The 27,852-nt window shown below is 35.7% G+C and overlaps 1 protein-coding gene across 10 annotated transcripts in view; it reads left to right on the forward strand.

Annotated features, from left to right (window-relative positions):
* Positions 1-27,852, forward strand: part of FRMD6 (FERM domain containing 6) — a 136,465-nt gene that overhangs the window by 67,575 nt on the left and 41,038 nt on the right. For 8 of the 10 annotated variants that reach the window (XR_008549987.1, XR_008549986.1, XM_054690358.1 and 5 more), the window contains 8 exons: positions 4,732-4,976; positions 11,751-11,841; positions 15,082-15,185; positions 16,114-16,190; positions 18,284-18,470; positions 21,819-21,974; positions 25,641-25,706; positions 26,888-26,956. Coding sequence is in view for 8 of the 10 variants with exons in the window: in XM_054690358.1 (XP_054546333.1) it covers positions 4,878-4,976; positions 11,751-11,841; positions 15,082-15,185; positions 16,114-16,190; positions 18,284-18,470; positions 21,819-21,974; positions 25,641-25,706; positions 26,888-26,956 (849 nt within the window). In the remaining 2 variants the exon portion in view is untranslated. The remainder of the gene's footprint in view (positions 1-4,731; positions 4,977-11,750; positions 11,842-15,081; positions 15,186-16,113; positions 16,191-18,283; positions 18,471-21,818; positions 21,975-25,640; positions 25,707-26,887; positions 26,957-27,852) is intronic. The other 2 variants (XM_054690363.1, XM_037503333.2) reach the window with 1 other exon arrangement.

Below are 27,852 nucleotides of genomic sequence, written 5' to 3' on the forward strand. Positions count from 1 at the left end.
AAAATTCTAACTGTTCAAACAGATTTTTGAGTTTGGGGCTCAACTGCTCATCATTAGGTGGAAAATGTGTGTTTTGTAAGGGTTGTATGTTAAAACACCAACTGAATAGTGAAAAGTAGCCAAAAATGATTCTATAAGGAAACCTATGCAGCATTAGTTTTCAACAATGGGTGATATTTCCCCTAGGGTACATTTGCAATACCTAGAGGGATTTAGGGTTGTCACAAATGGTAGTTGTATATGTAGACAGTAGATGCAAGCGATGCTGCTCAACATCCTACAGTGCACAAGATACCTCCCCTATATACATGATCAAGGATATTTGGTCCATCCTGTCAGTAGTGCCAAGATTAAGTATCCTTCAGTATCCTTGCTATCGGACTCTTTCTTGTCTAAGATATATGCGTAGTAAGCCAAAGAACCAACATTTAATGAGTTAATACTATATACCTGCCAGTAGAGCATTAAAATCAGTCTATTTCTCTTTATATATTTAATTTATAGCTAGTGACCCTACACTAAGATCTGAGTAGAGGAGACAGATAAGAAAAATAACAATTATAAGCTACTGAACTAAGTGTTAGTGTAGAGACAGTGTATTGAAATAACTGACAATGTTTGTATATATGAGTTATCTATGAAACAGACTTCTAACAGAACTTGAGTTACTCACAGGGCCATCCCAGATTTCAAAGGATGGAAAGCGATTTCAACTTTCACTGGGAAGCCTGGCAAAGAGTTAATGGTTTTCTTTAATGTACCATAATTACCTTTACTTCAGCACATAGACTGGAGCTATTTTACCTTTCCTGAACAGTAGATGAGCCTTGGCATTACTGTTCCCACTAATTCACTTTGTTCAGTGCTGTATACTCAGCATCTCTTGGAACACTGGGCACTTATTAGGTGTTGCATGTATGCATACATATTGAATGAGTGAATGAAAGACCAACTTATTTTATCACAGGCATTTTGGTATCACTTATAGGATACCATACATTAAAAGGTCATATACTGTTTTTTCCAAAATTATCTTAGCCACACTATTCATATACTTAACACTATCATCATTATGTTTTCCCATGAGGTTGATGTGACAGTTGCCCATCACATGTACCTCCCCTGTACATATCAGGGTATGTGTACTCTTGGGAACAAGGGTCAGTATCATCATCTTAAGCTTCTTGGTAGGGATATGCACCTAACTGGAACTTAAGGGTGTATGGAGATTATTTTCTATTGCTTTTGTATTCTGCTTTTCAGCAAACAGGTATTATAGTACTATGTGTGTAACTTGACCTTCAGAAATGTGTAATGATTATATTAGAAGTCAGGCTCTGTACAATCTAGTTTTCCAAGGTAATTTTTAATTTTGTTTTCATTAAATAATAAGATACCTTATTGACTATTGAAATAGCCTACTGATGTTGGTTGCCTTATAGTAATTTTCTTATCAAATTACTATCTTCACTTTATTTTGGATGACAATCCCAGACTTACGAATTCTCAATTCAAAATGAGACTATTATGTGAGTAGGAAATTTCTGGTGACCTAGTTTTTTTTTTGAATAAACTTTTTTGTTTCAGACTCCATTTAGATATACAGGAGTTGTGAAGATAGTACAGAGAGTTCCTGTATCTTCCCAAGTACTGATTTTCCACTGTTGTTAACATCTTGTGTGTTGATGGTACATTTGTCACAAGAAATAGGCCATTATTATTACATTATAATGTATTGAAGTCCCTACTTTTATTCTTGGATGACCCTTTAATAAAGATGTCAGGATGAGGTTTGATCATTATTTAAAGCTCTTTTGTTTTTGCCTGGAAAATTTAATACTACAACATGGTTTGTTTTTTAATCCTAAGATTGTTGGGCAGAAAAGGGCTGTTCTACCATAGTTAATTTGTCCTTCTTGTACTGAATTGGAACTTAGTTTAGGATGCAATAGCAATAAGAAGCCAGTGGCTTAGAGGCTCATTTCTATAATTCACATTGGTGTAAATAGCCTAATTCTTTCCCCCAGGACTCCTCAATTTAAGACTAAATTTTATACTGGAACATAAAGCGATATGGTTATTTTGCTATTTCAGTGGAACCTTTTAATCAGCTTTAATGCAGTCCTGGGTAAAGTAAGAAGTAATCTTATCTCTCTTTTTGGGCTTTTTTAGTTTGCCATTCTCAAAGCAGAAAAAGAAGCAGTGAAGCAGCACTGCTTCTTATATTTCTGTTTTTATTACATTTTCTTCATTAATCCTCTTCTAGTCTTTTCATTTTAACATTATTTGAGCCATGAAATAAAAATGGTACTCAAATGAAATTTCAAAAATTATTTTAGTGAAACACTGGAAATATTCCAAACCTCAAAAGATGTTTTTTCCCTAGTTTATTTTTTAAATTCTAGAAACTAGGTCAGTAGAAATATCCACCTTTAATTGGTTTAATTAGAAATGAAAAATTATAGGAGTAACTCAATTTGAACTGTAGATTTAAATAAGAATTATACTGGGATTAATATTTTTTAAGGGTGTGAATTTAAATAAGGTGCATTTAATTATAGCTTATAATTTCTTCTTGAAAAGATTTTAATAGTATTGAGGAAGCCAAAGTATTAGAATATATCAATACATGGGGAAAATTTTACCATGAAATATAATATTTGACACAGAAATCACTATAGGGCTGTATTTCTCAACTGGCATGCCTAAGAATATTATTCTACTGGATGCTAATAGGTATGTCTTGGGATATGTCTATGGAGGCTGAAGTATTCTGTGCCCAAGTAAGTCTGAGAAATATTAAGTTAAATAAATTTGAGTAATTACCTACAGAACTTCTCAGGGCATCCCCAAGTCTGTGTGTTCAAAATGTTTTCCCAATGTATACTATGAAGTATTATATCCAATCAATCCTTTGCTCAGTATTTCCCTTTTGTTGACTAAAGTGATTTCCAAACAAAACTGCATATTACAAATATCCAGGAAGCTTTTTAAAAAATACTAAGATTCCTGGGCTCTGACCTTGGAAATTGTTTGAATAGAAATGTCATGTGCTCAGGATTCTGTATTTATTACAAACATCCAGGTGATTCTGATGTAGCCAACACTGGCCCTCCAATTGCTACTTTGGAACTGTTGAACTAAAATTTACCTTTCTTCAATGGGTGATTGGGTTTGTGGTATAGTTAATTTGTAGTCATAAAACACGTGGGCTAACAATCCCATACTGGAGAGAACTGCAGTACTGACCTCCACTGACCCCAAAGGGTGATGTTTTGGCAGCACCCTAATGTGAAAAAAAGTACCAGTTTTTGAGGAAAAACAGAATAATCTTAAGGGACTTTTCATTACCATTTTAAGGAAACATCATATATAACTTTGCTATTTGTTTTTACTTAGTTTTGAGTAATAGCTATCTTGTGGATGGTATTTTATCTATATTTTAAAATAAATACTAGTTTTTAATTTATTTATTATGCCATTTAAGAATATATTCTCTCCAATCCTCCTGATAATAGATGGATATTTATCCTCAAGAAGCAAATAGGTCAATAGTCTCATTTATGCTTTCATTTATGTGAGCATTGATAATAACTTTTTATTAAAAGTATATATTTATGATTTCTGCCTGGTAAAACAAACCATATTACTGCATATTCTCTTTTGCAATCTACAAATATAGTTGAAAAAGAACAATATAAGTAATTACTACTGCTTTGAGAGACAACTAGTTTTAACATCTTGATTGGATAGTTTTAAACCAGCAATAATATATGATACATTAGACACATTAAATGACAGAAATATATACTGATGTGTTAAAATTATTCCACAAGATCTTGCTAATGCAGTAGACAAAAAACAAAAGATATGATTATGGAAACTGGAGATAAAATTTTCATTGCTTGCAAATAAAATTGTATACTTAGAAAACCTAAGAGAAGTTAAATAAATTATGTTTAATAAACTGATTAGCTATCAGTGGTATCAAAATCCACATTTCTTTTATATACAAATAGCATTTCTTAACATATAGTGTTATTTCTACATATTAATTGGTTGGTGGAATTACAAACAGAAAAAAATAAGTTTGAATTTTCATGTTAAAGAATCAGGAGACAGAAAGTTCCCCCATAAAAACTCAGGGAAGAAAGAGTTGTAAGGAGAACTTTACCACCATTTACCATGGTAAATGTCAGAGAGAGAGCAATTGTGAGTCCTGTGGATTCTACAGATGTTCTAGAACCACTGGCTTCCTTTGAAGGAAGTGGCAGTCAAACCACAGTGGTTGATGAAGGAATGTAATGTGAGAGCCAAGGCGTTTATTTGAGTTTGTTTGTAATGAAAAAAAGAGAGAGATTGAGAATTTTGTTGTTGTTGTTGCTGTTTTGTCATTTTGTTTATTTTCAGAACCTTTCCTTGTCTCCCATGGAAACCCCTCAAAGGCAGGCTCTCAACTGCGCTAGTGCACAGTCCTGCCTTGAAAATGTGGCACTCATTGACTTTATGTTTAATTCATGATTGTGAATGAAGATTTTCAAACATTTGGTAGTAGACAAAATGCAGCATAAATTTCAGTGCATTCTCACCTGTTAAATTAGGCAGCTCTAGCTTTGAGACATATTCTCCGTGTGCCAACAATGGCAGTTATGCTGCTTCTCATCCCCCTGTCTTTGGCCTCAGCACTCTTGCCACCTCTGTTCATGACCTCTTCTTGGGCTTTTTTTACAGCTATGAAACCTACATAATCGAACATCACGATGCTTCTCCTGTGGAGTGTGTGATGAGGAGCAGAGTTTGGCTTTGGAGTGCTCGGAACCAGAGAAATTGCCGAGGACTCGGAGCTTAGCCCTGACTACTAGAGAGCCCACAACACGATGAACAAATTGAACTTCCATAACAACAGAGTCATGCAAGACCGCCGGAGTGTGTGTATTTTCCTCCCCAATGATGAATCTCTGAACATCATCATAAATGTGAGTAGATCCCACTTTTACAAATGTTTAAATACAGTGTTCCCCACCAGTGACCACAGTCAAGTGTGATGAAGAGTGAAACCATTAGAGTGAGATCATTAATAATGTAGCAGAATTGGGGCATTGTAGTAGTTTACACAGTTAGTATAAGCTTTGAATTACGACTTAAAGGCAACTGTCTCAAATTTTCTGTCACCTGGAATAAAATTAGAGACTTTTAGTATCTGTATTAAAAAAAAAAAAAACACTTTCCTATTTTTAAACTTTTTATTAATGTGTAAATTTTGGTTATGAATATGAATTTGCTTTTTAAATGCTTTTGAGTTGTCATCTATACACATGAAATGGTGGTTTTTTAATGTGTGTCTTTTTTGTTGTTTTAACAGTAGCCCAAGTCTAATTTCAAGAATAGTCTATGCATTTGAGCACTAAGCTGAAGGTTAGGGTTCATGAATCAGTTAACTCTCCTAGTTAAATTGGACATTGAGGAATGTGATACTGTTTTTCTTAACTTTTAATAATTGAGTTATAATTTACATACAGCAAAACATAGAAATCTTAATCATGCTGCTCATTAAGTTTTTGCAAGTGTATAAAGCCATGTGATCATCATCCACCTTAAGATTTAGTGTATTTTCAGCACCTCAGAAAGATCTTTTGTGACTCCTTCTAGTAAATACCCTCCACTCAAAGGGCAGTAACTGTTCCCCACTCTTTTACTATAGAAAGTTGCTTCTTAACTCTGTACTGAAAACTGTGTGGCATATTCTATATGCATCTGGCTTCTTTAATTTAATAGCCTATTAAACTCATCCATGTGACAGTACCTCTTTTTCATTGTTGTGTAATAGTCCACTGTATGAATATGCCCTATTTGTTTATATACCTATTGTTGATGAATATTGGTTGTTTTGATTTTGGACTATTATGAATAAAACAGCATAAAATGCTGTTGTGAACATTTTATGTTTATACCTATATGTATAAATTTCTGCACTCATACCCGGGCTTGGAATTATAAGATATACATCTATATCATATATTTTTATATATGTATTTACATATTCATATATATATGAACTTTGGTATAGATAACCCAACAATTTTATGGTAATATTATGTCTAACATTTTTCAGCTACTATATTTTAAACCCAATTGATGTATAAAAGAATATTTCTAAATGTTACACTGAATACATATGACATTTAAATAGCTTCCTTAAAAAGTTTAGATAGAAAGAGGTTCTGCTTATTACCATGATTATTTTAGTTTTATTCTGACAATCACTGTAGTGCCTTAATGTAACCTCATTTTTGCTAATAGGGGTTGTCTGTACATCAAACCTGTCTATTGGATGAATGTGATCATCTGGCAGAATTCCTACACAGGGTGCCTGGAATTGTTTTGGATATTATTTTTTTGTATGTTTTTGGCTGTTATTTTTGGAACATTTGGTTTTTAAAAACTAATAAAAATTGACAACATATCACTCTTTTTCAGTGTGGACACTGACAAAACATTAAAATGTAATTCTGCATATATATCTGAATAGGCTATTTGAATTCTTTTGTACATTTATATAAAAATATATCCACTAAATTTTGAAACTAGCTATTATCCAGGGCATACAGCAGAAGCACTTAAGAAACTTCTTTTAGTTTCACTCTGTCTTTTCACCACTTGGAATATGAATAGGGGTGTGTGTGTATGTGTACATGTAGAGGATATGGAACAAAACATAACTGACCCCATACCTGTGAGAGGAATACTATGCTGACTGTTGAAGGGTACTAAGAGTTGACTATAATTTTCAAAGAAATTAATTTGTATGAAAAGCTTAGGTGATGAAGATAATTATGGCTAATAGACTGAAAATAGACTATTCTTGTAGATACGTGGTTTTAAAACTTTTTAAAAATTATTTGAGGAGCTTATTAAATACTCAGATTGTTGGACTCCTCTTCTTGGAGATGCTGATGTGTATTTAGGTTTGGAATCTGCATTTTACAAGGTCCCTTCAACAGGTGCTATAAACACTTTAAAATCTTAAGCCAGAAAGCAAAAACCTGATTACCAGCACCACTTAGGCTTTTTCATTCTGCAGAACACTATCTACAGGATTGTGTTTTTGGCATTGTATCAGTGGCTGAGCCCTTAGAATAGTACCTGATACATAGTAAGTACAGGTTGTTCATAATAATAATACAATTAATAATAATATAATTACCATCATCTTTATAATACAAGTAATAATGTAATTACCATCATCATTGTTGAGAAATGTTATAAGATTATTCATAATTTAGCTCTGCTATTGACTTGTTTTATGACCTTTGGACAAGTTGCTTAATCTCACTTTCTGCATTTGTAAAAGCAATCTGTGTTACCTCAATTAAAAAAAAAAAAAGCAACTCACCCAGTACCCAGCTCATAATAGGCATCCAGTTTCCCCCTTTCAGCCTTTCCTTTATAAAGAATAATTGAGGGGCAGACATGAATGTCTTAATGTCTTAAAATATACACACCTAAATTTAAATCCAATGACTAAATGACTTCTGGAAATTTAATTAAGCCTCCCTCAGCCCAACATCTTCACCTATAAAATAGGAATACCTGTGCTATAAGGTCTTGTGAGAATGAAGGGTTAAATATAGCATATAACATATGCTATCCTCTCTATCCTGACACATAGAGAATAGCTGCTATTATTGTAATTTCTAGCCAGAGATTGATTTTACATTTCTTCTATTCTCATCTTTGCAAAATTAGTATGTTAATCTCTACAGGATGGTCAAGACTATGCTCATGGACCGTATAGCTGTATGTCATCATAATTAAAGAGGATTTTAGCATCACAGGAACTAAGTGGAAATCATTTTGCAACCTTGGACAAGTTAGATTTTCTTGCTTCAGTTTCCTTATCTATAAAGTATGGAGAATTGTACTCTTCCCACAGAGACATTGCGAGGATTTAAAGAGATAAATGCATAAAGCACCCACTGCAGTGCCTGGAGCCCAGGAACTGCCAGTGAGCACTCACCAGAGCAGTGCTTGTTTTAATTTCCTTGAGCTGTTTGTATTTTTCATTAGGAAATAAAATTCAAATGTAAAGCCTGAACCCATGTAGGTCTATAAAATTTTCTGGTTCCAGGTCGACACCCTTGCCAAGTCCAGACTTGTTATTAGCAATTGATTGGACCAAAGGAGAGAAAGGGGACTGGATTAAGTAGTATGGCAGCCCCCCCCCACCCCCCCGCCAGAAAATCAGTTCACAGCTGCCAGAGGTCTTTTTCTACAAAGTAGTGTTTTTGTATTCAGGAAACAGCAGTTAATGTTTATAGAGTTGTGGTTATAACAAATTAACTATAGCAAAAATTATTTCATTAATGGTCTTTTTTTTTACCCAACATTTCTAAGTTTTGTTTTTTTGTATTTTTTAAAAACAAGGTTTGTTCCATGATAGGTGTGGTTGATAAATTGTTGTCTTTCTGCATGTGGAGTAAATTTAACATTTTGGTCATTCTAAAGTCTCCATGAGTTGAACTAATAGGGGGTTGTTTTAAATTATTTTAGTCATCAGATAATACTGAATATGGAAACTTGGAAAATTTTGGAAATAATACCATGATCAATATAAGAACCACAAAGTTTTCGAGTGATATAAATTGTGGCGAAGAGCTTATTACTCTTTTTCTAGAGTGTATTTTAAATATTCTTGCTCAGTAATGAGCCATTGACATTTAGGATCAAATGCTGTTTTTACTAAAATGTTCCATATGCAGTATATTTTTCAATAATGTCTTAATTTTTATTCTTAACATGTTATACTATATAGCACTTTTTAAAATTCCCATTGCTCCTGAAGATTAAAGGACTTGAAAATTTTCGTAATCAGCTAAAATGTGGCATTAAAGACTTGTAATTTGCAAATACAAAAAAACTCAAGCTTGTTTTCATAGCAAGTAAGACTTCAGAGCAACAGCCTTACTTAATTACAGTTTTTAAAGAACACTGACTTACTTGATAGTCAGCTCAATACGATACTTGATAGTATCAGTCAGCTCCAAATACTTGATTAAAACTAGTGGAACAATAATAATTATATGGGATGCATGGAGGAAATGTGCAGTGTTATTTGAACAATAGTTACACAACATTACAGCATAGTTTATTTTTTATAGTTTGTGGTTTAGAATATTTTGGTGATTCTTTATCACATTTTATCCCAAGTCCTTTTTTATGCCACACTTTTAAATACAGTCAAAACTAAGCATGAAAATTTTAGAAATAAAATCATGATAAAGATGCTATGACCTTTTAAATCTCAAACTTGTATTCTATAGTTTAATTCTATATGACACTTGATTCTTTTTTTTTTTTAAATCATTCTGTTTAAACTTATTTGTAGATTGGAAATACAAGTATAGAAACTCAGTGTCCAGAGTCTTTAGTTATGGAAAAAGAGTAATGATTCTCCATTGGCAAATGTGTTGTCCCCATGGTCTTACAGGGTTTGTATTGGTGCATTCTCCCTAGGTTCCTAAATGGCATATTTTACAATGATTTGCTCAGTAGATTTGTAATCATGAAACAGAATGAAGGTGAAGAGTCCACAGGGGAATCAGACTTCGGGCCTCATTCATCAGTGTTTGCTGAGTGCCTATTATATATCCTGAATATAGAATAAGACACTGTCGGGACCTCACTGCATTCCAGGTGCTTCTGACAGCTGAATTCGTGCTACCCTGGCCATAAATGAATATGCTTTTTCTGATGACTGAGGTGCTTCAAGTTGGTTGTCATTTAAAAATGAATGTGGAAAAAAGCAATAAATCTATTTTTCTTACTGCAGTTGTAATGATCACCATTCTGAATAGTTTCGCTTTCAACTCTTAGGACATTTAGGCATGTTTTTTATTTTCTGAAACTGAGTTACATATATTCTAAAGTATGATTAAAAAGTTATTATTCAGTTACCTAATTTGGACTTTATAATAATTAAAACTATAATTGGCATTATTAAAAAAAAAAGAATTTCCAAGTTAATCATACAAATGAGAGGAGATATGTCACAAATAATATATAAATCTATGGCGCGCAGACCTCCCCTGCCGCCCGCTGCTCCCCTCAGCAGTGTACTTCGGTCCTTCTGCCTGCTCTGCTCCCCGCTCTGGCTCTGGTGAATTCTCTCACCCTCCTGTGCTTCTGACTGTACCCAGTGCTTGTATAAATAAATAAATAAATAAATCTTTAAAAAATATATATATATAAATCTAAAATGGTAAGTATGTTATGTTGTACCTATTTTAATATACACATGTAAAAATATTTTAGTACACGGATAAGCAAAGTTGTGACTTGATGCTTTTGCCACTACTAGCTAGCTAATTTAAGCTTTGAGTTTTTTCAATTTTTTTTTAAGATTTATTTATTCATTCATTCATTTATTTATTTATTTATTTATTTATTTATACAAGCACTGGGTACAGTCAGAAGCACAGGAGGGTGAGAGAATTCACCAGAGCCAGAGCGGGGAGCAGAGCAGGCAGAAGGACCGAGGTACACTGCTGAGGGGAGCAGCGGGCGGCAGGAGAGGTCTGCATGCCATGTGGGACCCTCCTCCAGTGGCCGGGGAGCAGCCGGGCATCAAACCGGCGATGCAGAGGCTGCGGGCAGCCTCATAAACCAGCGCTCAACTGCTGTGCCACTGGGAAGGCCCAAGTTTTTTCAATTTTTATAAAATGAAGAATATTGACCTGGATGATCTCATAAGTCTATTCCAATTCTCATTAGCTTTAGTGATTCTGAATCAAACATGGCAGTCTCAACACAATTACTATAGAACACTTCATTAAACATTTGAGAAATTAGAAAACTATCTTTTAAAGACTATTCCATCTTTAAACACGTGACTTTTTAGAATAACTTTACCACTAGAGTTGCAAATTAATATGGCTTTATTGTGTTTGAATTACACTAGGGCTCAGAAAAGGAACTCAGATTAGATACTTAAAAGATATACTATTTAAAAAGTGATTAACAGTAATTAAAATAAAATCAAAGCTAGGCATCTGCTTATTGTATAATATGAATGTTTTGCTTCGACCATTAAAGGGAGAATTTTTTATATGAAGATACTTGCCAAATTAATCTTTTTGATAATCTGAGCATGTTTTGGGTATATTCTGAAATACTCATTTCCACCATGATTTTAAAGAAAGACCTTATCCATATACTATAACATTTATGAGACTTAAGGCTGCATTGATACTTTATTACTATGTTGTGAAAATTTGTATACTGATAATCATTATTTTTTTTATCATTTTAAATTCTTTTTTTAAAAGGTTTATTTATGCATACAAGAGCCGGGGTACAGGCCAGAGGTGTAGGGGGTGAGAAGATTCACCAGAGACAGTGGGGAACAGAATAGGTAGACTGATTGAAATACACTGCTGAGGGGAGCAGCGGGCGAGACAGGTGAGGTCTGCTGAGCCATGTGGGTAGCTCCCTGGCCAACCGGGGATCGAACTTGTGCTGCAGAGGCTGCGGATTGCTTCATAGTGCTATGCTTCACCCCTTGTGCCACCAGGGAGGTCCTGATAATCATTATTGAAACACAGCTACAGATTAAAATAATTTCCATAAACCAGCAGTTGTTTTGCTAATGTCAGTTTGTTCTTTCAAGGATGTATACATAATGTATTAAATGGCCTGATCATGGCTCACTTGGTTGAATTATTACCTCAAAGTATGCTTTGATTCCTCCACAGGTTAAAATTCTATGTCACCAGCTGCTGGTTCAGGTGTGTGACCTACTCAGGCTAAAGGATTGTCACCTCTTTGGACTAAGTGTTATACAAAGTAAGTCTTAGTACCATCTCTGATGGATTTAGTCACCTGTCCTTAAGGAAATGACATTTTATAGCTATGACTTAAATTGAGCATATTGTCTTAAAATTGTGATTGTCAAAATATCCATTAACTGATTATTTTTAGTTTAATATTCATTTTTAAATATTTACTGTTGTGTATTTCTTACAACATTGAGAATTTTAGATCATGTATTAAAGATTGAATTAAAAAAATGGTTCCTCTTTATAAGTCTGGATTTTATGTATTTGCTTCTTTATGTTTTAATATACCATGCTTGGTTTTTGTCCTTGTACTCAGGGAACAGCTAAAGCTAGTAAGAGATTATCTGAGGTGTTTTGTAATTTAATTGTTTTGTAATTCTTGCCATTAAAAAGAAATTTGGACATAACAAAACGGGCTTTCCTTTATGCAAGTTCTCTTGCTATTGCCTGTGTGGTATATAACAAAGTGGTCTGTTAATTTTCGTTTTTTCCTTCCTCATCCCTTCTCTTTTCCCATCAGACCATGGGACTTGAAGACATGGGCTCAGTTTCTTCTGTGTACTTTATTTGGAGATTTCCAAGTAATGGGTTTCATATAAGCTTTCTCCTCTCCCCTTCTTTCTCTCCCCACTCCACGCTCTCCCCCTTGCTCCATAACACCTTAGAATTAAGTTGCCAGGGTTAACTTGATAGTCATTCCTCATAAGCTTTCTTATTTCAAATCACACTAAATTTCTCTAACTTAATCTTCTAGATTCCTAAACCCTCTCATATCTTTTGTTCAGTGTTTCAAGGAGACTTTTGTGTGTGAAATATTTTTATATCTTATTCTTGGATGTGAATTATTTTCTATTACTGGAATTGGTTTAAATTTGATGGCCTATGAGATCTTGACGATCTGGTTCACACCATAAAGTGCTTAGCTATGTCAGGTTGGAAAGTATATCCTGATCAGTGATCAACACAGCCCTTCTCCTCCGTAATGTGAATTGTTTTCAGCTGTCTTTCTAGGAAGGGCCAGAGAGCATGTAGCAGGGAATATATCAGGAACTGATGAATCAGCCATTTGCTCTTCGCTTTCTTCCTGTGGTAGTTAAAGCAATAAAAACACAAATGCTCAGCTCCATCTTTCTATTAGTACTTCCTCAGTCATTCTTTCAGGAAATGGTCTGGAAGAAGGTGCCCTATTGATTCTAAATAATTTTATTTTTTTATATTCAAAGATAATTCTTCTTACTACAGTTGCAGCCTCACTGTTGATCTTTATTGTTCAACAAGTCAGTCTAATAAAACCAGTTTGCTATTCCTTAGATTTCAAAATTAGATTTATAAAGATGTCCTTTTTAAAAGCAAGATTGGATTGTGGTGTGGCGAAAGAACATTGGAACAGGAATGAGATGAACTAGTTCTGATTCTGGTTCTTCCACTAGCTAGCTGTGTGGCTTTAGACATGTCACTTAACTTTCCTCTATTTCAGTTTTCTCACATGTCAAATTAAAATTATTGTTCCACCAGCTTTGCAGGATTGATGTGTGCTTGAGAATCCTTAAAGTGCACAGCTCTGGTAAAACCATCAAATGGTAGAGACACAGCAATAGTTAAAAAACAGATATGTGCTCTTATGGTAAAGAGTCTCAGTTCTATTTATTATGTTGCTTCTTCAGACAGGAACTCAAGCCAAATCCAAGTCAGATTGAACAGGAAGGTTGTCTGGTCTTGTCCATTTCATGTTTAATCAGTAACATACGAGACATGGGAGTTAGGTTTTAGTTGATCTGATAAGTGGATTTATAAGTAGCATCTTCTCTTGTCGCTGGGATCGCTTCCTTATTCCTTTCGTTCAAATTGGTTGACTTACAATGCCATTTATGGTGGCTTTCCCCTGCCTATTATCTTATGGCACTTTTCCAGCAAACCCCTGCTTTCAGTCAGGAGTGACAGTGTGATCGAATGTGTTCTCCATGGTTTTTAGTAAAAATGAGATTCAAACCTTTGTGTTAGATAGGAATGCTGAAGTTTTTCTTGTGAAATAGATCTATCTTTTAAAAAATCTCCTAGGAAATAAGAAAATTATTGTACTTTATATTGTCTTCTTTAGATCATTTTGTTTTTAAAGATTTATTTATTTATACAAGAACTGGAGTACAGGCTAGAGGCATGGGAGGATGAGAGAATTCACCAGAGCCAGAGCAGGGAGCAGAATAGGCAGATGACCGAAAACACTGCTGAGGGGAGCAGCTGGCGAGACAGGAGAGGTCTACTGTGCCATGTGAGTATCTCCCCGGCCGGCCAGGAATAGAACCCGCGCTGCAGAGGCTGCGGACAGCTTCACAGCGCTGCGCTTAACCTGTTGCGCCACCGGGGAGGCCCTGTTTAGATCAACCAGTGAGGGTCCCACATGGCGTGCAGACCTCTCCTGTTGCCCACTGCTCCCCTAAGCAGTGTACTTCGGCAGTCTGCCTGCTCTGCTCTGCTCTGCACTCTGCCTCTGGTGAATTCTCTCACCCTTCTGTGCTTCTGACTGTACCCAGTGCTTGTATTTAAAAAAAAAAAAAAGGTAAAAAAATAAATAAAATGGATTTTTACCTTCTGTTCATCTTAAACTCATTCCCTTGAAGAAGTATTTCAGCATTCATTCTTTTCACTCTTAAGAGTCTCCTCTCCTACAAGATCAGTCTCAAAGACAATGCAAGTAGTAGTTTATCATTTTGTGATGTTGTATTTTATGTGAGGACACAAGGAAGGCATGTCTTAGGTCAGGGGTCAGGCTCCTCACTTAGAAATGGGCTGATGTCATCAATGTTTCTAATGTTTTACGCAGCAATTAAGATGGTGTTTCTGTCCTGTTTTGTTATATTGTACCACTGAAAGAATCCACTAAGAACCTAGCAAAAAGCATGCTTTTCTAAGACCAAGCAATGCCAACTGTGTTGGAAGTTCAGACTATGTGTTTAATGACCCTAGAAATTAAGAAAAATCAGGAGTTGAAAACTAAATTTCTTCTAAATGTCACATATTCTAATATACATTTTGTTTTGCAAAAGCAAAATAATTCATAAAGAACCTCATTTGTGTCTACTCCACAGGATCTTTCATCTTTTAGTATCTTGCTGAGTTTTCTTAGTAGTGTGTGAATTCAGGGTATATTTCCAAATTTTAAGGCTTTTTAAAAAGTTGTTTCTTTGTATATTCTGTTCTTTCATCAAAATCTGTTCTTTATCATCATGTTTCCTTTTTGATTATGCAGATAATGAGCATGTGTATATGGAGTTGTCACAAAAGCTTTATAAGTATTGCCCAAAGGAATGGAAGAAAGAGGCCAGCAAGGTACGCCAATACGAAGTCACTTGGGTGAGATAACATTTATGAGCAAAATTATTTTGATTTTTTTTAAGGATTTATTTTAGCTCTCAGACATTAGAAAAATATTTAACAGTACTTTACATGCACAGAAGGGAAAGAATTTAAGTTCTAAAATGTCATATTAGTCAAGTATTAATAGCTCATTAACAGCTCATAGCTATTAATAGCTCAAGTATTAATAGCTCAGTAGATTTTGGATATCTGCTCAAATAATGTTGGACAGTGAATTTTTTGTAATGAAAATGTGGAAAAAATATTCCTCTCCTGTGACTATTATTTGTCAAACTGATGTTCTGATTGTTATTAGTAATTTAAAAGTCTGCTCATATTACACATGATATTTTGTATTTTATTATACTAATGTCTTTAGTAAACATCAAATTCATTTAGTGGGGCAACACTCATGGGGAATTTATGTAGTTTTCTGGGGTCATACTAGTAAGTCAGGAATAAATCCCTGTGTTTGAACCTAGATCATCCAATTTGTATTTAAGAATTTTCAGAATAAAGGGAAAGGCTACTTCAAAGCCAACTACAAAGTAAGGAACATGAATGTCTAAATAAACAAACAGCATACTAGAATTTGGTATGTGCAATGTCAGAGGAACAAGAGAACATTTGTAATGAGGAGCAAATGGTCACCACAGGGGACAGAGCTGAGAGAAGAGCTGAATCTCGGCTAGAAATTTCCACTGACATTTATTTTTATCTTCCCTTATGTTGTCATTGGCATTACAGTGAATGAATATCAGATAACATAGTAATGCTTTGTAATTTTTTGGTTTTTCATGAACCTGGTAGGTCACCTAAATTTAGTGTTAAAAAATATCTTGTACATAATGGTATTTTGTTGCTTCTGAAAACCATTTCTACAGTAACTGAAAATAGCTTAATTTTTATATATCTTTTCTACCAGGGTATTGACCAGTTTGGACCGCCTATGATCATCCACTTCCGTGTGCAGTATTATGTGGAAAATGGAAGATTGATCAGGTATGAGGACAAGGAGAGATTATTTCCCCATGCATTCCTTATAACATTCCAAATAAAGTATTCATGTCTATTGTTTGCCGCCATGCTCCACAAGAGTAGGCCTTTTTAAAAAATCCTTTTGCATGCTCATATAGCCTCAGTTACTGAAACAGAAGCAGAGTAGATATTCACTAAATACCTGTTAAATAAATACTGTTCAAGTATATTTGACTGTCAAACAAAATGTTATTAGTTTCACAGGCTCATACTTTCTGTACTCCACATTTTCAAGAACATTCCAGTCACCAAGAAAATAATACATTCAAGAAGGAGCTAGCACTTTTGTGTGAAGAGTAGAGAAATCCATTTAATGATTATATTCTTTTCTGATGGTGAGGTTGGGAGTAGAACAGGAACAAGAACTCTCTTTCATAAAAATGCTCAGTGTTTATACGGCCTGGTTTTCTTTTCACCCTTGGGGTCATGCTTCTGCACTTGGCAGTATCTTTAAAGCAAGAGTTTGACCAGTGGGGCTATCCTGTGAGGACCTTGGTTCCAACTTGGCATGGTCAGATAATTGATTCTTTTTCTGGAGGTGAGTGCATGAGTACCATGTTCATGATAACATACTCAGAAGTCACCATATCAGAAAGTTACAGAAAGTTTGTATGGGAGGATTCAGTGCTGGAAAACTTTCAGACGTGATTTGGTTGCTAATAAAAAACACTAGAAATGTGAACTCTGTTTAACCTATTTTTAAATTTTGAGAAACACCATGAAAAAGAAACAAAGATAATATTTGGCTAGTGAAATTTGCTCTTGAGCTTTATATATGGCAATGGCCATATGCAAATTAAAAAGTTGAACACATTAGCCCATAAAGAATTATTTTTTAAGGCTGAGAAATGTTGTTTTACAAAAATTTTTACTCAGTTTACCTAATACCTATGGAATGTGCTGGAAAGGAGGAAAATATTATTTAGCCTCTAATTAATTCCCTGGGGCTAATGAATGTTTAATTGATCCCAATACTTGTTCCCTTTCCCCCAAGGGTGAACTGGTCCAAATATTGTTTGGTGAGCATTATAAAAAGAAGTGCTCCAAAAAGTTCTCTGCCCCGAGGGGAAAAATTACATAAATGTTTTATTTTTAAGCCCTGCATACTTAAACATGATCTTGCTTAAAATAAGCCCATATGTTGTTATATCATCAGTTAATGGACTATGAGTCTCAGGTAAACATTCAACCTAAAATAATTGGGAAGCAAATAAGCTCATTAAATACACACACACACAGAGGTTTTTTCCTTAGTATTTTACTTTGATCAGAAAGACATCTTATTTGCCTGTGACATATTTTGGAGCTTCAACAGTGTTTTTCCTCTGTAAGCACTTCTTACTCATTGTATATAATGGGGACTCAATGGATTGTAGTGATCATACTATTACTATGTCACTTTGTAAGGAGTAATGTGATTGTCATAACGTGCCTATAAAAACACACCCATAAAGTAACATCTACTTAATTCTTAAAAATATTTGAGGAAAACTTCAGTTCCTTCATTCTTACTGAACAAACTTAGTTAAAGCAAATTTTCCCCTAGAAAGGCAGAGTAAACAAACATTTTTAAAGGATCTTAGAGGATTTGCAACGTGCTCATGTAAAAAACAAAATGGAAACAAACAGCAAACATTAGAGCCAGGATTGTTCCCTTAAATTTATCTTTCTTCATGTCACATGGGCAGTATTATTACAGCAAAATTATTTTAATATAGACAACAAATACCTAGTCTTCTGTATAATACTTTATCAATGAAAGATTTGCCATGTTTTGCCCCCGTTCTCTCAATGAAAAATGTTACAGCCCTTAGAAAATGTTATCTTTGCCATCTGGGATTCTGACTTGGAGTTCTGACTGGCTGTGATCTCAGGAAAGCAGGAGTCCGTATTAGCTGCATCCTCCCCCTTTTCAGTGAGTGATGGGGAGGAAGGAGAGGAGGGAGCAAAAACAGAAGAGCCCTTGTCACCAGATGGAGAGCAGGATTTGGGTTCTGTTTACATGCCATTGGATTGTTCCATCAAAATGTGAGTTCTGTTTTCTTTTATTTTCCTAGTGACAGAGCGGCAAGATACTATTATTACTGGCACCTGAGAAAACAAGTTCTTCATTCTCAGTGTGTACTCCGAGAGGAGGCCTACTTCCTGCTGGCAGCCTTTGCCCTGCAGGCTGATCTTGGGAACTTCAAAAGGAATAAACACTATGGAAAATACTTTGAGCCAGAAGCTTACTTCCCATCTTGGGTAGGTACTGTTTTCAAATTCTATAGTGTTTTCTCTAGCACATTTTTCGTTTATTGTACTGCTACTGATGTTGCTTCAAGAAATGGAAACCCGGATATTTTGTGGCCAGTAAAGCTTAATGATGCCCAGATAAAAAATTAACACTTGAGAGCAGGATAGGTACAGAGTCTCTTGTCCTCAGTCTGTTTATAGTTCCTGGGGAGAAGATAACTCCATCCTAAATATGGTGGAACTTGAAATTTGCTAGTCTTCTCTTGACATTTACCTGGCCTTGACCTTATTTACTCTTAATTTGAGCAGCATTTTTGTCAGGAAAAAAAGAGGATAACACAGTTCTTTAAAAGGTGAGATCATTCACAGCTTTTCCAGTGCTGAGAAAACAAGCATAAGTAAACTCCTTGCGCTGACTGCTATCTCCTTCACTACCAGAGAGGGACCACCCCCTTCTGCCATAGAAAACTTGGGTTATTCCAACATGAGCTGTCTCAACTGTCCTTACCTCCTCCCCCCTTCCATATCTGTTCCCATCTTTCCTCCACGTCTCTGCTTTCTCTTCTATCTCTTTAACCTCTGCTCACATTAACTCCTCTCCAGGCAGAACATAAACATGTTCAGTTCACACCACGCCATCCTCAGGGGAGAAAGAGAGGAAACAACAGCTACCACTCTTGCCTTTCCTTTTCAGTTTAAGCTTCTTGAAAAAGTAATGTATATTTGATTTTTTAGCTTCTCTACTTCCCACACACGTACTACCCTCAACCCACTTCTTCCATCTGCTTCTTTCCCCACTACACTCCTCTCACGGTGCCCTCCCTGAGGTCACCAGTAACCTTTAAATTGCTAAACTTAGTAGACCTTTTTTGTCTTTTCCTCAATTCCTTGGCTGTATTTAACACTTGACCACTTAAATCCTGGGGAACCTGACCCAAATGAATGATTTTAACTACTACCTATGTGCTAACGATTCCCAAATACATTTCTCTCCCATTCCCAGGGATATGACTATTTTCCCTCTATACCTCAAAGCTCCCACATCAAATTCCTCTTGTTCCTACCTTCATTCTATGTATTCCTCACTCTGTGTATCTGATGTCAGCTGGCACATTGCCAGCTGAACTCATCCACATCACCCTTCTGTCTTCCTGCCCTATGCAGTCACTCAGAGCAACTTCCAACATGAATTTAATTACCCATACCCAGCTTGAGAAATAAAATGTTCTTGTACTTCTGTTGTTAACTTCCTAAATGTTTATTGCATTCTCTTCCTATTATTGTTTCTCATATCCCAGCTTCCAGCTCTCATTAGCACTTAACATCACTGCCGCGGTGTCTTGTCTCCTCCTCAGCCTTTACTTACAGCTTGCAGAGGAGTTGATTTCATTTCTGATTAGTTCTTCAAAGACTCCCCAGCTACTTACAGCATGAAGCCCAGACTCTGAAGCGTGGCCTATGAACTTTCTGGAATATAGGCCTGCCAGCCTTTTTGACTTCTTTTCTGATTGCCCTGCACCTTGATTTTTATGTTCTGACCACATTCAGTAATTCCTGTCTCCACACCTGCTGTGGTGTTTCATACTTCTGGCCTTTCTTCTCTTAGTTACTTTAGCCAATGAAGCCCCTCTCCCTATTTCACCTGGCTAATTCCTGCTCCTCTGCCAAGATTCAACTCAGGTGTGGTTCCCTCTGGACAGACTCTCTAGTGTCCCTCCTTTGGGTTCACTTAGGTTCTGATAATAAGTGTTTTACATCTTACTTTCAAATGATCCATTTCTCTCCTGTCTATTTCTTAGTATGTTCTAAAGGACAGGTACACACTTTACCTCCCCTGTTTTTTCCATTTCATATTGAGCTGCTTATTGTAAGATTTTGTTTACTGAATTACAGTGCTTCAGTTGTTAAAGAGCAGCCACAAAAGCAGTTCAAGTATCCCATATCAGTGTTGGATGAAAATTAGGTTGTATTTATATTCCCTAATTGTCATCAGGTACTCACTGAATCTTCATTGAAATCAGAACTTCCCAATCAGTGTGTCATGGCATCCAGAGTACCAGCTACCAATTTCCTAAACTCTTGAGATTACCAAGACCACCTACTTCAGTGTTTTTACAAATGTTATTTTCTTTGTTTTTTGACTTAAAAAAGGTTAACAATTGCTGAATTAGATGATCTCTATGTAAAAGAGTCCAGAAAGAAAAATTTGTAATTTGGGTCCTCAAAACTTGGTAATTGGCCAGTAATTGGTCTTGTTTAGCAGGAAAAAATAAAATGTGAATGTCTATAAAAACAATTTAAAACCAAAAATAGAGAATTTATTCTGATCACTGCAGTGCTTTTTGCTCTCATTGCATACTTCTTTCCATAGTCTATAACTCATATAAAGTCAACTAACCATTTTAACTTATCAACACCTTTCTTTCAGCCTGCAGCTATTGGGTACTATATATTTTTGACTTCTACAAGTTGAGGCTACTATGCCATGAAAACCTGAGACACAGTGAATTGCAGTAATTTTTATTTTTTAAAAAAGATTTATTTATTTATTTATACAAGCACTGGGTACAGTCAGAAGCGCGGGAGGGCGAGAGAATTCACCAGAGCCAGAGTGGGGAACAGAACAGGCAGACCAATGAAATACACTGCTGAGGGGAGCAGCGGGCACGGCAGGAGAGAGCTGCATGCCATGTGGGACCCTTGCTGGCGGCCAGGGATCGAACCAGCGCTGCTGAGGCTGCTGACAGCTTTACAGCACAGCGCACAACCACTGCGCCACCAGTGGAGGCCCGCAGTAATTTTTAAATGAAATTATTTTTTCATAAATATTTCAATAAGCTGTTTATATCAGCCTCTTGCAAAAAACCAGATTTCAGAGAATTCCTCCAGTCCCCTGCCTTCTCTATATTAACATTCAGAACCTCCCACTCTGTGGGTATGCTTTTAAAAGAGATAGATCCAGAACTTGAAAATATGCTGACAGTAGGTATATTTTATGGTACCAATAATTTTACAAGTATAGACAATGATATGTAAAAAAACAAAAAAACTTTGCAAGTGTGCATTTTTCCCCCTGGGTGGTTCTAAAACCAAAAGAACATATTTTTTCCATTTCCATTTATGATTTTTCTTACTCAGTTTTACAGCTAAATTGATATTGTAGCTTTTCATATTCATTGCTTTAGCCTAGTAGCAAAACAGGTGGTGAAAACAGAATAAAAGTGGGGAATTTCTAATAGAAATTAGCTGACTTATGTTGCCTATTTTAGGTTTTCATCCTTTTATCATTTTGGGGATGAGGGGAACACTGATTTCCCTCTAACAATTGTTGCAATGCACACCCATTGTATTCTGCAGGTTGTTTCCAAGAGAGGGAAGGACTACATCCTGAAGCACATTCCCAACATGCACAAAGACCAGTTTGCGCTGACAGCTTCTGAGGCTCATCTTAAGTATATCAAAGAGGCTGTTCGACTGGATGACGTGGCTGTTCATTACTACAGATTATATAAGGTACAAAACTGTAGTAACATCTGTAGCTTCTGAGACAGAAAACACCCCCTCAATTAGGATAAGCTCTTATTTAAAGTTATTACTTTATTTTCTAACAGGTCTTTATTTTAAGAGTTTCATATGAACTGCTGTTTGTCCTCCTAGGTCAGTCTGGAAGTCAGTAAGGCTTTCCTCTCGCCCGGAAGCAGGTGCAATATTTTCAGTGGTTCTAGTACTAAGATAATAAACTGCTGTAAATTATGAATCTGGCTTTTCAGTGATCATGAAATAATTTTTTCTCCTTCCTAAATCTGATTTTCTGCACAGTAATTTTTAATATTCCTCAAATCAAAACTCTGTGTGCATTGTATCTATTAATAAGAACATTGCTACAAAAGCTAATGTTTAGCAAATACTGTCTTTTTGGGGCACTTTACATTTATCCTTTTCTTTTTTAATCTCGCAGCTCTGTGAGATAGGAACTGTAACCTTCATTTACAGAACAGAAAATACACTGAAGATGACAATATTTAACAGAGCCAGGATTCAACCCAGGTCTTCTTCTAAACAGTGCTTAAAATGTTGAACTCCATATTTCCTTCACTCTCTGAAGTTTGCTACTCTCTTTTGTATCCTGTGTGCCTCTAGCCTCATTTTCCCATCCCTGTCAAGGATCACACATCCAAATAACAACTGGGGAACGACTCTGAAGGAAATCACTCACATTAGTATTTATTATCATCTTGTCTTTTCCTTTTCTCCCTTCCCTCCCTATTTTCACTAATGTCACTTCCTTGGCAAGGATTTCTAAATTCCCAATTAAGTAATCAAAATTATATTCTCAAACCAAATAGGATGAATTAGTTAAAAGTGTGGTCTGTTGGGCCTCACTGTCTGGAATTGACTCCCAGCTTCATCTCTTACTGTGTGACCTTATGCATGATACTTAACCTCTCTATACTTAAGTTTCCCTGTAGTTAATTGGGGGCTCATAAGAAACCTAACTGTGAGGACTGATGAGCACTAAAGGGTTTAATGTATGAAAAGTGCTTAACACTGTGCCCAGCACATATTAAGCAAAATGTTAAATTTGCTGCTGCTACCATTACGGTTATTATTGTGCTTTTGGTATCTCTGCACTCTTGTAAGAGTAGCGAAACTAGACCACTGGAGACTGCTCTGGGGTTTGGATGTATTGCTGAATAATCTTCCTGATGGGTTAGAAAACTTAATAGGAGACCAAAGGAGGGTATCTGTGCAAGAGATGCACTGTTAATCCCTGTCATCATTGAAAGGCATAACTGAGTTCTACGAGATCGCATAGGCTAGATTCCTTAAGGACAGAGGGCTTTTTTTTTTTCCTTAACAGAACATGTGACACCTCAATTTACCTGAGAAAATGCAAAAATAAAAAATATTTTTGACAAAGTTTATGTTTTTAAATGTACTCAAAGTATGAATTATGTGACCTTGGAATTAGGTATCAGTTAGAAAGTCTCTGTTTCCACTTACTATTGCTAGAGTTCTACGCAACTATAACTATAACCCTACACTATGTATTAAATTAGTATGATTCCATATACTTTACAAGGTTGGCAGGATTCAACGAGGTAATGAATCTGAAATAACCAGGTGGAAGTGCCTTGCACATTAATGAGTACTTAGTAAATATTAGTTGCTTCTTATTTACTAGGGAAATGTGGTACTTTAAAAAAATACCATTATGGGCCTCCCTGGTGGCGCAGCGGTTGAGCGCTGGGTTGCGAAGCTGCCCGCAGCCTCTGCAGCGCTGGTTTGATCCCCAGCTGCTCCCCGGCCACCTCTCCTGCCACCCGCTGCTCCCCTCAGCAGTGTGCTTCAGCCTTCTGTCTGCTCTGCTCCCTGCTCTGGCTCTGGTGAATTCTCTCACCCTCCCGTGCTTCTGACTGTGCCCAGTGCTTGTATAAATAAATAAATAAAATAAAATAAATCTTTAAAAAATAAAAAATACCATTAATAACCCCTCAGTGAAATAAACAGCCCCAATTTATTCCGTTAAAATCTTTCAATCTTGCTTAAAATGTAGTACTTTGTTGTATAGAGAATGACAATATTATCTGCTTAAAGCAAGGTAATACTAATGTAACTGAATGAAATAAGATACTGTTTCTTTATGAACACAGTTTTCATTATTTGGAGAAATCAAGTGGCAGCCATTAACAGTTTCCTTTAAAACCTGCTTGAAAAATGGAAATAGGTAGACCGAGGACAGGAAATATGTGAGATAAAATAAACCTTCCCCAACAATACACACGACATGCATATTGAACCAACATTTTTTTTTTTTTTAAAGATTACAAACCTTTTTTTCTAGATTTATGTAGAGATTGGGCATGTTTAAACACATTTTTTTAAAAATAAATTTTATTTTTACATTCCCCATACAATTGCAACCCCCTTGTTTTGACCCCAATCCCTCCCCTCACTTCTCCCCACCCCCCATAGAGTGTCTCTGGTTCATAGTTTTTTGTTGATTTTGATTTTCACTTTCTTATAGTTATTCATTTTCCTGGTCCCTTATTTAAGTTTTCTAGATTCCTGTTACAAGTGAGACCATCCTTGAACCAACATTTTTATAAACACAGTCTTATTTCAGGAAGCAATCAAAACAGGCCTTGCAAGGGAAATTTGCCTAAATGCACCGTGATATGTTGGTTTCTCCTGTTAAACATACGCAGCATGTGCCTTCTTTGAAATAAAAATACGTTAGTTGGGAAAATCAGTCCAAATAGTGAAAATAGACTATGTCTTCTCTTTACTCTGCCAGACAGGATTCACATTCTAAAAATATTTCCTGCTATGCTTATGGGAAAACTTGCACTAACCATGGCAAAGATCTACACATATTCGTTTATTGTTTTTATTGAGAAATCTCTTAATGAAAATATTTTAGTTACTTCACTTTGATTTTCTGTTTTGAACTTCATAGTTTATACCCACTTATTAGAAGATGAGCCCTTAAAAGATGAGGCCAAACCTCAGAGCATATTGTAGAATTTCTTTCTCTTTGCTATTGTAGTTTATTTTTTACATTTATGGTTTAATAGGTGGAATGTATGGTCATATTGGCAGGTGATAATTGAACTCATTAAAAATAAGGATTTTCTTTCTAAACTGAATGTAAAGCTTTTATAGCTTTATTATCATCTTCATGAGAGAGAGCCTTAAATATTTAGAATTGCCTCTAGTTTTGGTTTCAGAGTAGGATATTTACACAGTTTTAAATGCAAAGTCCAGTGCATCTCAAGAATATAACCATAGCATTATATTCTAGAGTCTGTCATCTGAGAAAAGATAGAGGTTTTAAAATATCGTGCAGACACAGCAAACATGGGCTTCTTAACTGCAGTTTTCAATGTTGTAAATATTTAGAATATTGTTATATATGAAAATGTACACAATTAAACCACTAACATTTTGAAATCTCAAGCTTTTAAAAAAAAAGTGGGATATACCATAATTGATTGAATATGTGCTCAAAAATGATTATCTTAAATTTTGTAGAAAATTGGAAATACCGAAAGATAAGTAAAGTTACCTTAAATCAGAAGCTTTACAAATCTGAAATTTCTTTGTCTCTTTTCTCTGCTGCTGAGTTGTCCACTGGAGGGGAAATACATAATTTTTCATACAATTTTATTCCTGCAGGATAAGAGGGAAATTGAAGCTTCCCTGACCCTTGGATTGACTATGCGGGGAATACAGATTTTTCAGGTTAGTGAGAACTAAGGGCCTCCCCTAGTGGCGCAGTGGTTGAGCGCTGGGCTGCGAGCTGCCCGCAGCCTCTGCAGCACCGGTTCCATCCCCGGCTGCCTGCCAGTGAGGGTCCCACATGGCGCGCAGACCTCTCCTGCCGCGCCTGCTGCTCCCCTCAGCAGTATATTTCATCAAGTCTGCCTGCTCTGTTCCCCGCTCTGGCTCTGGTGAATTCTCTCGCCCTCCCATGCTTCTCACTGTACACAGTGCTTGTACGTATGTATAAATAAATAAATAAATAAATAAATAAATAAATAAATAAATAAATCTTTAAAGAAAAAAAAGGAATGAGAACTAAGTTTCAAATGGTATCCACTGTCTTACTTGACAGTGTACCTGTGTGGTCCTGCAATACATTCATGGTCCATTTCCAGCCACTGATGGGCTATCGTTTCCTTTTTGTCTAGCACTGCTGCATATGATGTGGGGCAGATGAAATGATGCAGTTTGATCTTTGGCAGTAATAAGTCCTCTCAAAAAGAGAGCAGCAAGCCTAAGATTGGCCCTCATTCATCACTAACAGATTGTTAATATCTAAGCATTTTTCTCTGTGTGTCATTTATTTTAAATAGGCTCCTTTATCCTTTGGCACATTTTTATGACCATGGAAAGAAAAATGACATTTTAATACCAGTGCCTGACCAGACACTTTAATTTCCGTTTTGCTTTTCTGATAAAATTTGTTCCTTGAATAAGTAGTAACTGTCACCCTTTTGCTTATGTGATAGTGTTATCTGTAGCCATCATTAGGGGAGAGAGACTGCCCCTTTCTCTGAGACCTAGAAGACTATAATGCTGCCTTATCTTTGATGTAGGCAAAATATCCAATTATGAAAGTCTGAATGTCATATCTCTAAATGCCTGAATCGTTTGGACTTTTTTTGTTTCAATTTAGAGATGGACCGGAGGGGAAAAGTCTGCCTTGAAAGGGCCAGTTAATGGAGTCACTCAGGGACCAAAAGCTACATAATTGTATCACTAATCTTTTAATTACTGTCTACATATCTCCAAAGAGAGCTAAGGACTTCCTTCAGATTTTAATTATTGTATTTTAGTTTTCTGGGAGAGAAGTTAAAGCTATTTTAGAGTGCCTGTCAGTTTCTCCATAACTCTTAATGTGCGTATAATTCTTCCCACAGAATTTAGATGAAGAGAAACAATTACTCTATGATTTCCCCTGGACAAATGTTGGAAAGCTAGTGTTTGTGGTAAGTTTATAAAAAATAAGTGACTAAAAATTTTTTTTCAGTTGTTTGCTTTTTTCATTTTGTTTTTTAAAACAACATTGTCCCAGGCACAAAATTTGATATTGTTTAAAACTTGGAGAAGATAATTAGCTTTCTTATATTCTTATATATGTGCTATAATCCTTTTAGACCATAATAGTGAATCTGAAATCAAAGACTCTTACAGCAAGAGAAATTAATAATTTTAATTTGTGTGTGTGGTTCCTACCACACTTCCCTAAGTTATTATAATTGAAGTGGGAAAAGTATAAGATGAGTTCAGAATATACATGTATTTTTAAAAACCTATAGCAGAGGGATTGGAAAATAGAAAGTCTTAATCACAGGGTGAATTATTCTGTGTGTGTGTGTGTTTGTGTGTGTGGCAGGGGGAGGGGGCGGTCATCCATTTCCTTTAGAAGTTACATCTTTCCAGCAAAGAATAAAGAGTGATATAAAAAGATGTTTCTATTAATATCTGACCACTTGAAATTCAACATTATAAAAAAGATCTGCAATTCTTAGCATTGAAAATACTTGTATTTTTAGAATATTGGGAATGGTACATTTTCTTTTGTTAGAGCAAATTCATGATTCTCCCTAGGTGTTTCTTTATTTGCCAGCTATATTTGGTAGGGTTCAAAGAATTATAGATAATCATGAACATACCTGGTGGTCATTAAAATCCGTAATTTTACTTTGTTCAGAGATTATTAGAAGAAAATACACCAAGGAGGAAGATAAGGGTTTGAAGATGAGCTGGTCTCTCCCATAAAGTCAGTGCCAAATTGCACTGGGCACAGATCCACCCAGTGCAATGTGAGTCTAAAGACCTGCTTGTGATTTACTTTAATTACTCAGACACAGTAAAATTTCAT

Source organism: Talpa occidentalis, unplaced genomic scaffold (genome assembly GCF_014898055.3).
Source record: "Talpa occidentalis isolate TD23 unplaced genomic scaffold, MPIMG_talOcc4v2.1 talOcc4.11, whole genome shotgun sequence".
Classification (NCBI taxonomy): domain Eukaryota; kingdom Metazoa; phylum Chordata; class Mammalia; order Eulipotyphla; family Talpidae; genus Talpa; species Talpa occidentalis.